General features: G+C 36.2%; 1 protein-coding gene across 2 annotated transcripts in view; it reads right to left on the bottom strand.

Moving 5' to 3' along the window:
* Positions 1 to 695: 695 nt before the first annotated feature.
* Positions 696 to 15,222, bottom strand: part of CHRNA5 (cholinergic receptor nicotinic alpha 5 subunit) — a 28,918-nt gene continuing 14,391 nt past the window's right edge. Inside the window, exons 2-6 of one of the 2 annotated variants that reach the window (XM_030578226.1) lie at positions 11,299 to 11,450; positions 10,058 to 10,102; positions 7,924 to 8,033; positions 6,042 to 6,873; positions 696 to 1,331 (exon numbers count right to left, since the gene is read on the bottom strand). In XM_030578226.1, coding sequence (XP_030434086.1) covers positions 1,170 to 1,331; positions 6,042 to 6,873; positions 7,924 to 8,033; positions 10,058 to 10,102; positions 11,299 to 11,450 — 1,301 coding nt within the window. In that variant the 3' untranslated portion in view covers positions 696 to 1,169. The remainder of the gene's footprint in view (positions 1,332 to 6,041; positions 6,874 to 7,923; positions 8,034 to 10,057; positions 10,103 to 11,298; positions 11,451 to 15,222) is intronic. The other variant, XM_030578227.1, reaches the window with a different exon arrangement.

The raw sequence follows: 15,222 nt of genomic DNA, 5'->3' as shown, positions 1-15,222 counted from the left end.
TATTATGAGTCAACAGTGTGATACTGTTGCAAAAAAAGCAAACATGATTCTGGGATGCATTAACAGGTGTGTTGTAAACAAGACACGAGAAGTCATTCTTCCGCTTTACTCTGCGCTGGTTAGGCCTCAACTAGAGTATTGTGTCCAGTTCTGGGCACCGCATTTCAAGAAAGATGTGGAGAAATTGGAGAGGGTCCAGAGGAGAGCAACAAGAATGATTAAAGGTCTTGAGAACATGACCTATGAAGGAAGGCTGAAGGAATTGGGTTTGTTTAGTTTGGAAAAGAGAAGACAGAGAGGACATGATAGCAGTTTTCAGGTATCTAAAAGGGTGTCATCAGGAGGAGGGAGAAAACTTGTTCACCTTAGCCTCCAATGATAGAACAAGAAGCAATGGGCTTAAACTGCAGCAAGGGAGATTTAGGTTGGACATTAGGAAAAAGTTCCTAACTGTCAGGGTAGTTAAACACTGGAATAGATTGCCTAGGGAAGTTGTGGAATCTCCATCGCTGGAGATATTTAAGAGTAGGTTAGATAAATGTCTATCAGGGATGGTCTAGACAGTATTTGGTCCTGCCATGAGGGCAGGGGACTGGACTCAATGACCTCTCAAGGTCCCTTCCAGTCCTAGAGTCTATGAGTCTAGTGTGTTAGAATAGATGGTTAATATTTGAAATTTACTCTAAAAACTCAAATTTTCAGAACACTCAGAAGAATTTATTTTCTCAAAATCCTCTTCTGCTCATTGTGGTAAGTTAAGTAACCAACCACAATACTCTAATACATAAACATCTACACACTTATAACACTCAGTAGTACACTGTATAATTTACATAGTGTTTTGCCAATTCTAAAACTAGCATCTGAAAAGTTTTTAAAATCCCTCTAGTTCTCAGCAATTATCTATGTACTGTATTGGGGGGGGGGGCATACAATACATGCAAGTGTGTCTGATTTTGTCCAGATTTAGAAATGAATTAGTAGGCTAATAGCTAAGCAGTAGGTATTGGATGTCCTAAAATACCATGCTTAAATATAGGCATGATTCCTTATACTTAAGATTATAATTCTATTAAAAGTGTGCCATACACACTATTTGCATGAACATAGAACTACCATATACCTTTTAAGAATCATGTTCATAGCAGAAGTGGTACCCCACAAATATTTTATGTGTGCATATTTCCAATGTGGACTGGTACTATTATATTTGCCCATTTATAAATAACAGGAATAAACAACCCAATTGATCCAATTATTGAAGCCAGAAGAAAAGTCCATAAAAACATTCGATCAAGCACCTGAGCTATAAATTTCCAGTCTTCAACAACCTAAAAGACAAACAAAACAAGAATTGCTCAATATTCTAGAACATTTACAAATACAGGGCCAAGTCCTATAGTCCTGATTCAAGCAGAAGTCCTATTGATATTGTGATATCAATGGGACTTCTGCCTGAATAAGGACTGAAGAAGCTAGCACATAGTATAAATTTTTCTATTATGCCAGTTCCATAAACATTAAAGATCTTTCTATTGTTACACTTTGAGTTAGAGCAAAGCTGTCAAACTCATTTTGGGAAGAGGGCCGAATACTTTAGTTACAGCCAAAGAATCAGGGCCTGACCCTGCAAGGTGCTGAACACTTTCTATTTCCTGGGAGATGAAAGTATTCAACACCTCAGAAGACTAGACCTTTTGGGAAACATGTTAACTTCAATCTACAGCACAATTCCCAGAGATCAGTCAGAGGCCTGTACAAATATTCAGGGTAGAATATGGCTTTTCTATAGTAGCTATACCTACTTGTAAGTAAAGTTATTGTTGCATTGAGTATCACATCAGGGAAAAAATGTGCAAGGCATTTTCAGAACTACCATTTCTTTGCCATTTTTAATATGATTATTTGTACATGCGGTCTATCAGTTTTGCGCACACAACTGCTGTAGTGGTGCATGCAAATTAAGCACACACCTAAACATTTTCAAGGTGGTTATTAGATTTCAGAGTTGGCATGTCATTAAAATTACCTGTGACATTAGGCCTATAGGTTCGGAAAAGGCAATGTTACATAAGTTCCCATTAGGCAAAGTTTTCTTTGCAACCATAAGGGCAAATAAAGAAATAAATAAAAGCATTCTTCAGAAGGGAGCCAGAAAACTATATCAGACAGACTCAGAATTCAACACCCAGGGTTGGAATTTTTCAATATAAAAATGAGGACTTTTTTTTTTACCGTGGTTAGTAATAGTGTCTTTTTCTGTGATCCTCTGCAGTAAGACTCTATCCAAGCATGGAAACAAACTTAAGTATGCTATATTAATGTTTGATGCATGGAAATAGGTTAGTTTGGTAAATTAATGGCTATTTCTACAGAATTATATGGTATTTATCAATAACCATTCAATAAAATATGTCCTCTTAAAAACAACTTTAAGATCTGCTAACAGACTACAGAGTCTTTTTGAAATACCTTATTACTTTTGAGTGATTCTGCAACAACAGTGAACATTTTGATAAGTAATAGTATTTTTAATTGTTTTGATAGCATTTCATTTTAGAAAAATAAATACTATTTTCCCCAAAGTTTCATAAAACCATAATTTTGCCTTGATTTTGTACTCTTTTTAAACTAAATCAGCCAATTGTTTTTGATTTAGTAAATAATGTTTTTTGGGGCTGAAACTAAAGAGTGAGAGAATTGTGTTTTATCAACTCTTCAATCGTCTATCAACACATAAGTCAGCAAATAAGACTTTCCATTTAGTATGTGATATCCAGTAGAGTACTCCACCCTTATATCTGAGTGGCAATCCATGGCCCAAGCAATTTCTGCTGGGAGGAAGAAACAAAAACTAAGCTCTAGAGGTCCAAAGCAGTAATGCATCTCTTGAGATCTAGGTTTGAGTTCCAGTTCAGGATACATGACAAATGAGTTTGATGGTCTAATAGCAGAGGCCTTAGATCAGGGGTGAAAGTGAGCTGGTATGGGCCGAAACAGCGTACTGGTAAGAAGCCGGTACTGGCCCATATGCAGTCCACACTAAAGTGCTGCTGCGGCAGCACTTTAAGGAGGGTCCTTTGCCGCCGCAGCACTTTAATGTTGCTGTCCCTTTCCCCTGCCCCCACATCAGCAGCCCTGTTGGTAGAGACCCTACCGGCAGGGCTGCCAATGGGGGAGGCAAAAGGGCCGCTGCCCCAGTGCTGGCGATTTAAAAGGCCCGCGGCTCCCAGCTGCTGCCGCCACTACCACAGCAGCAGCCAGAGCCCGGGCCCTTTTAAATCGCTGCCAGAGCCCTGGGCAGCAGAGGCCAGGCAGTGTGGATGGGCTGGCTGGGGGATGCTGATCCACCTAGCCCTGCCCCTTCCATCTGAGGCCCTGCCCCTTCTGGCAGCTGGAGCTGCCCCTGTACTGGTAAGAATTTATTATTACCTTCACCTCTGCCTTAAATGGACATTTGTCCATGTCACTAAACTATCACAGTAGACATTTCTCAAGAAGATTATAACTGGAATAGAATGGGTTTTGCAGTTTAGGAGAGAGGTACATTTGCAGAGTTGTGGGAACCTGTGTACCTCAGGTTTTTTTGATGAGCACTAAATTAATCTGCATTATTTTTAAACAGCAGTTTTGCCAACAACTAATGGAAATTATCTCCCAGAAGACACTGTCATTATTCTATATCTATATCAAAGAGAAAGTCCAATATGGTTAATCTAGAAGGTTTTGGACAATTAGCCAATAGTTCAAACTGAGAAATTATCAGAAATCTCTAAGTACGGGTGTTATACAGAAATTGGTTTCTGTCATATCTGATGTTTGTAATTTCTTTGTGCAAGTAATCTTCACCACACAACCCTAAACTGAACAAACTTTTGGGGCCTGGTCCAATTTTAAAGGCAAGACCAAAAATTTAAATTTATACTGCCTTATATTAAGGTAAATTAAAGATGACAGATGTGAAATCTAATATTTTTGTATTATTCCTATATTGTTATACTTTATTAAAATTAAACAAGTTATGTATACCTTTAAAACTGAAGAGGTATGATACTGTTGACCACAGTCAAGAAGTGTTTTCCTAAGGTAGTAACTGTTTTCAGGTTTGGGCCTTATTACTGTTCATTATTTGTATTACCATAGTACTTTCTAGCATACTTCAATAGCAATATTCACAGTACCAAAATTCCACCCGTAGCAACTGTTAGCAGGATTGGATCCACAAGAAGAAATCAAATTAGTTCTGGTTTTTTTTCCACTTATTGAAAGATAAGTAAAATATTTACAACTGATCCAGCTACTAGACCAAGGCCCTGATCCTGCAGCCACTGGGACCTACCTAGGGGAAGCTCATTGTAGGATCAAGACCTTAGATTATGGTTTTTTTTTCTTATTAGTGTTTTCCCTCACAATATATAGACTATATTTATAAATATATATATTTAAACTCAAGATATTGTAACACTATGGCAAAGAATGCAAGTGATAAAAAGGAAATTGACCCAGAGCAACTGTTGAACCCCTAGCACACATTCAGGTATGCAGTTATTTGAATGTGTGGTTGCTTGATGCATAAATACACCTGCACGTTTTTTCCTTACAAATACCCCTTCACTTGTAGTTCAATGCAAAAAACGTATGTTGGTGCAACATCACAGCTGAAAAATAATTCTCCACTCACTTATTCTAGTGTAAATCTAAATCAACAAAGATACACCAGTGAAAGTGAGAGAAGAATCAGACATATAAAATTCATCATTGTGGTTCTGGGAGTAACAATATAGTAGCCATAATACATATAGGAAATACTGTACATATAGAGATACTATATATAAAATGCACAAAGATAAGATACCAGTACAGTGCCAAGCACAATGGGCCTCTGGTCTCTGACTACATCTCCTAGGCACTATAGTAACACAAATAATTAATAATAATACATATGTACTGAGTTATTCGCATAAGTCTCCCATGAGACCAAATGTCTGGGGCACAAGGAAAAAATCCAGCTTGCAACTAGGGCCAGACATGGGAGAGGAGGCAAGCAGGCTAGTTTTCCCAACAGGTCACCCCTGGACGGAGAAACTCCCATGCTGCCAGAAAACACTGCATGATTGTCCCATATGGCCAGACAGCAAAGTGGATGTGCTCATATTCCCAGACACTTCAATGGTGCCTTGAAAATGGTGCTTAGGTCATAGAAGAACCAGGGGTTTTTGGAAAAGGGAAAACTAAAACAGCACATTTAAGATTCATTCAACTGATGTTGAAGTGTCATTACTGTCTATTAAGAAATGTATTTTTGGTTGATTAAACATATTGATTAAAATAAATCTTTTTAAATGCTCTGCCTTAGCATACTTTCATACAAAATACACATTGGTTACCACTTACATTTAATCAAACTATAACTTATGGTAATACTTAGAGAAGGACTATTATAGTTCATAACAAGAATTGTTCTGGTTTGGATTTAAGACTGCAAAATTAAGTTTAGTTCTATTTTTGCTGAACTGCACATAAGATAGTTTTAATGTGTATTTTTTAAATTATAAAAATCAATTAAAATTAAAATGATAAAGATATCTTGTCATGTGTTAAAATTAAGAATACATACTCCCCAACAATAATGTGATAATGAAACAGTCCAGTAGCAACCCTACAGGCAAAATAAGATTTAGAATATTCATTCACTCTACTGTTGTAATTGACCAAACATCTCTAAGGGATTTATAATTATAAGAAAATATTTTCAGAAAGACCACAAAAGGCTTAACTGTAAAAGGGAGCCAGACAGATTTTGATCACCATTGCAGAAAGCATACAGTACTCATATGGAGTCTATCAAAAATGTACTTGTTTACTGGAAGGCCTTTTTATCGCTTCCCAAAAGCAGGACATCCTGAAACAAGGCTAGCATTTCTAGCTATTTCAGGAAATAATTGGTCACTGCTATACTAGATAAGAACAGAGACATTGTTTAGATTTCTATTCTACTTTCTAATCTGAACAAATGAGTGCAACATCACCAATACACACACCTCGCGAACGTCATTCTCCTTCATGATATGTCTTGTAATGTATCGGATAGAATCTAGAGCTGCTTCCAAGGTGTTCCTAGATGATTCTGATCCACTGATATTGCTAGTGTCTTCTTTCTGAGCAAAGTATCTATCTACATGACTTCTCATGCAAAGTATCTTTGGAAGTTTATGAAGAAATATCTTGCGGACCCAAGGTGCCATAGCATTGTGAGTAGAAGAGGAACGATGATGAATATTAATAGCAAAGACAGTTATCACAATGGACAATGTCACAAAAATCATGGTAAACACCAAGTACTCTCCAATAAGTGGTATAACTTTAGAAGATGATGGTATAATCTCTTCAATAACAAGAAGAAAGACAGTCAATGACACCAGTACTGAAGTGCAGAGAGAAATTTTTTCACCTTCATTTGAAGGGAGATAAAAGACAAGGACAGTTAAAAATGAAAGTCCTATACACGGAATAATGAGAAACAGTGTGTAAAAAAGAGGCAACCGTCTAATTACAAATGAATATGTAATAAATGGGTACCAGCAGCATCCATCAGTTCTCTTCCCTTTGCTCCCTGTTGCTGTTACTATTTCCCATTCTCCATTATCAAAGAAATCTCTCTTGTCAACATCGTAATCTTCTAGAATAATATCAACCTGTGAGCCATCATAGGTCCAGGAACCAAATTTCATGGAGCAGTTTTGGAGATCAAATGGAAAGAATGTAACATCTATGGTACAAGAACTTTTGTAGTTTGCTGGCGGAGTCCAAGCAACAGTCCCATCATATTTTACTACTGTTTTTGTAGCTGTTCCTTCAAAACGACCATCTGCACTGAAAGGAAAAAATATGCATATTTGGCTACGTTATTACACACATTACAACCAGATGCTTTTAGTTAAGGTTTCCTATTAAGTGTCACCATTCCAAAGTGTCATTTCAGATGCTTTATCACTTTAGAGCGGAAATTTTGCACTTTTGGCCTCAGATCAGGGCTCTATTTTCTTATGTTTAAGCTGATTGAGGAAAAGCAAACCATGAAAAAACATTTTTCTCATTATAATAATATTTGTGCAACTTTTCTGAACTGCTCTAGTGCCTCAGAGGAGGGGGTCAAAACTTGAGTTGTGATAGGAATCACTCTTGCTTAACAGATGTGCATATTTGTGGATTGGTGAAAATCAATTTTACTGTAACTTAATTACGCATGCAAAAACCAAACAATACACTTAGCACTTCCAAACTTTTTTGTTTTATAAATACAATAACAGGGTTTTTTTTTTACTAAACAATCAACCAGTGTTCTATAGGCACTGTCTATGCAAATATAAGATGAGCAGAAACTTTAATTCAAAATTCAGTCTCTCCAAGTTCTATTACCTCTCTGCATAGATATATAAGAAAGGTGAGTAAAGTGTCGTTTAGCATCATTGTACATTGAGTATTATATGTATGAGGATATATATTGATGGCCTCAGCCTATTAGTTTGTATTCAGAACTGTGCACTCTGGTAGGACTCTGCAGAAGCCCCAGCATAAATGAACGCATGTTTGTGCAGGACTGTGTTCTACTTCTGACTAGCAAATCATTTCATATGAAGGAATTTAACTATTTTTTTTAAATCCTAGAAAATTCCATAGAAAAATGGAATGTTAAAAGACATTAAGATTGTAAAGCAAAGCACTCAGAAGTCTGGAAACGCCAAAGGTCAGGCAGTCCACGCATTTTTAATTCTGACACCTTATGTGCATGTATTATAATATAGTCTAATTATGTGATCACACAGTATTTATCCGCAGAACCCATGTCTCATTCTATATGGAGACTGGATGGTCAATGTGGCAAGGGTAGATTTATTTTATAGAATAACATTCAAATCTTACTTGTCATACAACACAATATCTGGAATCCAGATAGATTCTGATGGGACACGAATAGATGTTATTCCAGCATAGTCTTCAGGTTTCCACCTTAATTTTACATCTATCCATTCCTATAAATACATGATAAATGTTATAGTATCTTTAAAACTGACTTAAAACAAGCAATATATAGATAGATAGTTTTAGGATGAAGAAGTAGTAGAAGGGATGTAAATGAGATCAGATTTTTTGCTTCCACATCTCACGTATTAAAATGAACATGGTGACGCAATTAGTCATTATCTACCTGGTCCAATTTGTCTTTCTTCAATTTTAAGAGCCATTTAGTTCCACAGTACTTCTGTATGGAGTTTTTAAAAATATTAAAAGCCTCTTAAACAATATATTCACATACATTAAAGCAGTTACAAAATAAGGATGAGCAAAGATGAAAAAGTTTGGTTTGGAAAAGCATCCAAAAGTTTGGAAGCTTATCTAAACCTGATCTGAACTTTAGGGTCAGAAAAGAAGATCCTGCTGTCTCATGAGATTGCCAGTGCTTTCTGGATCTGTCCGCACTAGAAATAATATAACTCCACCTTAACGTTTTGGTAGTTTTATTTCTGAACTAGAAAATGTAGAAGTGCAAGAAAAAATAGGATCTCAAAAGATTCACTATTTGGTTAGAGCTTTAAACGTCAGTTTAGGCCACTTATTTTAACTAAACTGGTTCATCTAGTTAAAGTACTGAACAGTGATAGTTGGGGAGAGCATAAGTGGATTTCACCAAACTTTCTTGCTATTCTGAAGTAGTAGCAGGTGTTGGTAAGGGCAGGCTGCTGCTTCAAGAACCAGTGTAAGAGAGTCCCACATACTCCCCCACCTCAGTCAACTATTTAATAGCTAATCTAAAAAGACATGCTTGAGTATAAATAAGAGACAAGAAAGGTGAGGTAATATCTTTTACTGAACCAACTTCTATTTGTGGAAGGTACAAACTTTTAACTATTTTTGTATATAAAGTAAATACGGTTTTTTAAAATGTTTAAGAAGCTTCACTTAAATTAAAATGCAGAGCCCCCTGGACCGGTGGCCACGACCTGGGCAGTGTGAGTGCCACTGAAAACCAGTTTGTGTGCTGCCTTTGGCACCTGTGCCATAGGTTGTCTACCCCTGGTCTAGTCTGTAGAAGGAAAGAGTAGCTCTGTGTAGCTCAAAAGTTTATATTTTCCATCATCAGAAGATGGTCCGATAAAAGATATCACCTCATCTACATTGTCTCACTCATATCCTGGGACCAACACAACTGCAACAACACTGAAAACAACTGAGTATATATGGCAGTTATTATGGGAAAGAAGAAAATTGAGAAAGTTCTACAAATATAATTTAGTAAAGCGTGTGTTCACTGCAGGTAGGGGCTCTAAACTTTTCTCAAAGTCAATAAAGGTGCAGGGAAGAGTTAGAGGACTGAAGATGGTAAGTGGGATGAAATAAGGAAACACTTTGTAACAATTTAAGGGTAACTCGTGACAAATATATCTAAAGATAATAACTGCGTCAAAATTTAGTTCTGGATTGTGATTATAATTTGAGGGCACTTCCTGCTTATGCTCTAATACCTAGGGCAGAATAAACCAACTAGGTGTTTACAGCAAGCCCCTCCTTGACCTCCAGACAGATTACTGGCCATGAAATTAAAAGTCCTGAGCTTTGTTAATCAAAATTGGATAAAAATATCTTAACAGTATAATTTTAAAATAACTTTTTAAAAGCAATTATACAAAGCTATACTATCTTGTGCTTGTGACAGTTTCTGACTAAAAACTGGATGCTTCATTATAGGAATTTCAAAATATATGTCTGAATATATGTATTTTCATTTAATAAATGTATCTAAAATATGTCACTTTTATTAGAAATGTTCTTTTTTGAAAAAGCGTTTAGATTTATTTTTTAATTATTTAACTGAATTTTGTGGCTATTAATTCTTTCGAGCAGTATGATGTGCCTTTTGTGTTAAACATGCTATATAAACTAGAGGTTAATATAGTTTCTAGATGAAGATCCTATAAATATACAACCACCTAAAAATCTGCTTACAACTTTACATTTTAGTCACTCAGTGGACTCTTGAGTTGACAATTGCACATACCTGTTTCAGCCAAACATTTGTTGTCATCAGCTGATTTTTTTCATCCTATAAAAAATTTAAACATCATGTTTTTATGGGAACAATGATTTTACACTGCTTATTGACTGTAACCAACTGTGATTTTGTTCGAAGGAGGCTCATTAAGTTGCAATACAAATATATCAATTGAGAAGACTCAATTTGAAAAGCCCGTTTGTCTATTTTTTTCTAACTACTATTTTTACAGCCACCAGCTAAGATTACAGTAACCAAAATAAATTAATGAAAAAGTGATTTCCCCTCCCCCTCACATCCAACATTGATTTACTTTGTATATTTTACAGCATTTCACGTATAGTACTACTGTTTCCCTATAGAGTCATCAAGGAGCAAAATAACTAATGGAAAATACTCTTTAAAACCATTAGGACAACGGATAAAGCCTTACAGATTTTTTTTTCTGTTTAATTTCAGAATATACTTTTCAAAAGTGCTCAATTAGGAAACATTTTTAAAATTAGTAGATTAAAAAAAATCAAGTTGAAATCTTTAATGTTCTAAACTATGCCATGCCAGTAGATTCTCTCTTCTTTTATGGAAATGACATGTTCAAGGACATCTTTATTTCTTCTTTTTTATGCAATAACATCTCTATATTTTATGTTTCTAGAACCAACAAGAGAACAGATTGCTACAATTTAAAAACATATTTTTTGTATTTATTCATTGAAATGAATTTTAAACAATAGGAAACCCAATAACTCTACATATACTAAAAGCTTTAGGTAATAAATTTTACAGGAAACAAAAATATGTGCAAGGGCCACTTATTTTAATCAAGTATCAGAGGGGTAGCCGTGTCAGTCTGGATCCGTAAAAGCAGCAAAGAATGCATCTGATGAAGTGGGTATTCACCCACGAAAGCTCATGCTCCAAAACGTCTGTTAGTCTATAAGGTGCCACAGGATTCTTTGCTGCTTTTATTTTAATCACTCTCTCTGTGGCCTCTGACAATTTATTTTTCTTCCTTCATCTTCACTTCTCTGAGGCTCTCTCTTTCTGGGGCTTCCCTTCTCATTGCACCCTTATCTATATAAGCCTCCTTTTAAAATGTTTCATTTATTTTATATATATGAAATTGTATATATATATATATATATACACACATTTAACAATAGAATATCAAGTTATTTTTCATAAACACTTTCCTAATCTAAAAGCTTTGATCAGCTTTTAGTTTTAATATTATTTACCATACATACCACATCCACTAACTGAGAGATCGCAAGACCAAACTTTATTTTTATTGTGTCATTCAAGCGCTGGACTGGGCGAACCCATTTTTGATAGTCTTGAAATAAGTGTTTGAACAAACGATCTTCACTTTTAGCAATAAAAGAAGGTTCTGATATACCTACACAACAAAAGAAATATGTTTAATATACATATATAGTGAAATACAATGTACTCATTTTCACGAATATTGGTACAACTTGATATTTAAATACAGTATATTGATTCAGGTATGTACATGTAGAAATTTATTTCTCATCTAATCCCCATTTTTGTCTGCGAGGGTGGCGGAGGTTAAGCCACCTAGGGTTAGCTTGATAAAATTCACTGATTTTATTATTCATTACTCTTGTTAGCACCATCATACTTTCCAAATCTGAAGCCCAGGAACAGAGGACCCTTATCTCACCATCTATGAGTAACACCGGAAAAAGTGAAACAGTCAAAAATTTCTTGTGCCATTTTTACAAATCATCCAGGTACCAGGTAACTAAAAATCCTACAGAGAGTTTTTTTTAAACTAGATAATGCCACTAAACTAACTACAGCTGCTCATTCATAATAGTGTTGTTCCAAACACCTCTTAATCATATTAACAATGCTCTCCTCTAAATGGGCACCGATCAATGTAAGTCTCATCCTCTCATGGCGCAAACATAAAAAACAACTCAGAAAAGAATGGCAGCATCCTTTATAGGTGGGATGACTGACAGGTTTTTGTTTTGTTTTTTTTTGCCTTCTTGCTTCAGTGGAGTAAGGTGGAAGGGATTCAGGCAAAAGGAATACTTTCATCTAGTGGTCAGAACAGCATCATATAAAACATTCAGTAATGTGCTTGTATAAGTCCTAGTCTACTGACCCTTGGGTGTAATAGTTTCAAATCTGAGCAAAATAAAAGACTATTGTGTATTTTTCTTCTTAACAAGAAGTAAGGTCAAGTTTTAAAACTGTCCCTGTATTTCTAGTTTATTTAAGAACTCATGTTTATTAGGGATGAAAATATCATTTAAAAGTTAACCATTTAAACAATTAAAAATATTTTGTTTAAAAGGTTAACCAATTAAAGGAAGAGGGGCTGGGGCTAATCCAGCTGGTGTGGCTGGGGTTAGCAGACTAGCCGGCCCGGGGATTAACGGTTAAGGCAGGTAAACCAGTAAGACTAATGCTTACCGGTTAACTTGTTAACATGTTACATCCCTAATGTTTACTTAATTAACTCATTTGGAATGCAGGAGTTGTTTGTTTGGAGGGGGAAAGGAAATACTGGCTTGAAAATAACCCAGCAATAACTTGGAAACACACTCAAACTCAAGGAAACTGGCAGCAGAAAGTAAATGCTGCCTGGCTCTGGCTCTTCCCCATCCCTCCCAACCTCCCATACCAGCATGGAAGGGCCAGGAAGAAAGTAGAGCAGCAATTCTTCCCTCTCATCCTCAACTCTGCTGGTTTGGGAGGGTAATGTGGTTTGTGGTTAAGAAACTGAACATATGCATTGGAAGAAAATGTAAATGCTCATATACACCAATGGGGTTCTAGATTGAGCGAAACTACTCAGGAAAAATATCTAGGCATCACTGTGGCCTGTTCAAGGCAAATGGAATAAAAAACAAACAAACAATCCAAAAACCCAGGTAAGATATTAGTATTATTCTCTATTCCTTTCCTAATATAGCCTAAAAATATTATACTGTCATTACATAAATTCATGGCTTGTCCTCACCTGAAATTCTGTGCTCCATATTGGTACCCATCTAAAAAGGATATTACAGAAATAGAAAGGGTCCAGAGAAGGGCAACAAAAAGGATTAAATATATGGAAAGATTTCCATATGAGGAGAGATTAAAAAGATTAGGACTATTTTGTTTAGAGAGGAGTTGAATCTAGCCAACATACAGAAGTAAATAAAATAGTGAATGTTACAGAGAAAGTCACTCAGATATTCCTATATACCCTATCTCATAATAGAAGCAGAAGGAGACAATAAGTGCAATTAAAGTAATAATTAAAACCAATCACAAATATTTTAATACAAAAATTAAACACACAACATTCATTGTGACAAACTATTAGTGAGGCAGAGATTAGTAGGATTTAAAAGATGATTAGATGTTCATGTGAATATGCTGGCCTCAGTTACACTAACCAGGATGAAAAAATATACATGTTAGTAACACTTGTGGTTCAGGACATAAGACAATCACTAACTCCCTTGGATTAAGCCCATCATAGCATTTTTTCACTTTCCTTTGTTGCAGTTGTTGCTGGTCAGGTTTGACTGTTGGACTAAACTGACCACTGATCTGATCAATGCTGCAATTTTTATGATCTTATAAAAACTAATACACAACGAATGAAAAGATAAGTGGGTTTGACTGGTTAAGAGTCATCTACCTCAGTAACAATATGGCTGCCTGCCATAGAGTATACAACCAGTAATCCCTTTGAATTTTGTTTCTTTGATACAGTATACAGGCTTTTCCATTGCTAATATATAAACCTTGAAAAATACAAGTATCAGTGATGGAGGATCTTCTTCTTTCAACAACAAGCTATGGAAAATATTGTTGCCACCAACAGGAGAAAGCAACAGTTATTTTTGCCTTGTAGATCATAGACTGTATCCTGGAAATCCTAGAAATAGTGTTAACAAATTCAGTTGTAGTTCACTGTAACATCAGTAATATTTTGTATTTAAATCTGAATTTCCTTCCAACCCCCCCTGTATGAACGGACATGTACAAAAAATGGATATGAAATGGAGCCTTAGACCTAATACCTTTCAGTAATCTTCCTCTAAGCCATAAATTCTCTTTCAGTAAGCAGGTATGAGATCTCACTGAGCCTAAACTCCAACAATACATTCTGTATTCATTAAATACAGAAGATCTACCCTATTTGTCAACAGCATGTAAAGGTTTGGGTTAAGTTCACCCCAAAGTTCCAGGCATATCAATTTGAGGGGTAAAACTAAATAAAAAAGAGCAAGGTTTCAGCATTAACACCCCGTTCATCTGAATGGAATAGTTCAAACACTTGGAGGCAAACAATTCTGTCCCCTTCTACTCAACAGTGAAGGGTCCTCCTTGGCAAAATCAGTGACATTCCGCTGTGTAGGAATGGGAGGTGGAATCTGAGGAACTTGTGAAGAGAAGGCACACAACCTGTGCACTACAGAGCCCAGCTCTAATTAAGGTGGGCTATTATCAGCAGGAGAAAAAAAACTTTTGCAGCGATAATCAGGATGGCCCATTTCAAACAGTTGACAAGATGTGAGTAACAGCAGGGGAAAAACAGCATGGGGAAATAGTTTTTACTTTGTGTAATGACCCATCCACTCCCAGTCTTTATTCAAGCCTAATTTAATGGCATCCAATTTGCAAATTAATTCCAGTTCTGCAGTTTCTCATTGGAGTCTGTTTTTGAAGTTTTTTTTGTTGGAGAATTGCGACTTTTAGGTCTGTAATTGAGTGACCAGGGAGATTGAAGTGTTCTCCAGCTGGTTTTTGAATAATTCTTGACGTCTAATTTGTATCCATTTATTATTTTGTGTAGAGACTGTCCGGTTTGGCCAATGTACGTGGCAGAGAGGCTTTGCTGGCACATGATGGCATATATCACATTGGTAGATGTGCAGGTGAATGAGCCTCTGATGGTGTGGCTGATGTAATTAGGTCCTATGATGGTGTCCCTTGAATAGATATGTGGACAGAGTTGGCAACGGGCTTTCTTGCAAGGATAGGTTCCTGGGTTAGTGTTTTTGGTGTGTGATTGCTGATGAGTATTTGCTTCAGGTTGAGGGGCTGTCTGTAAGTGAGGACTGGCCTGTCTCCCAAGATCTGTGAGAGTGAGGGAATGTCCTTCAGGATAGTTTGTAGATCCCTGATGATACACT

The sequence above is a fragment of the Gopherus evgoodei genome, chromosome 10, assembly GCF_007399415.2.
Source record: "Gopherus evgoodei ecotype Sinaloan lineage chromosome 10, rGopEvg1_v1.p, whole genome shotgun sequence".
NCBI lineage: Eukaryota > Metazoa > Chordata > Testudines > Testudinidae > Gopherus > Gopherus evgoodei.
This window is presented reverse-complemented; position numbering and strand designations above follow the sequence as displayed.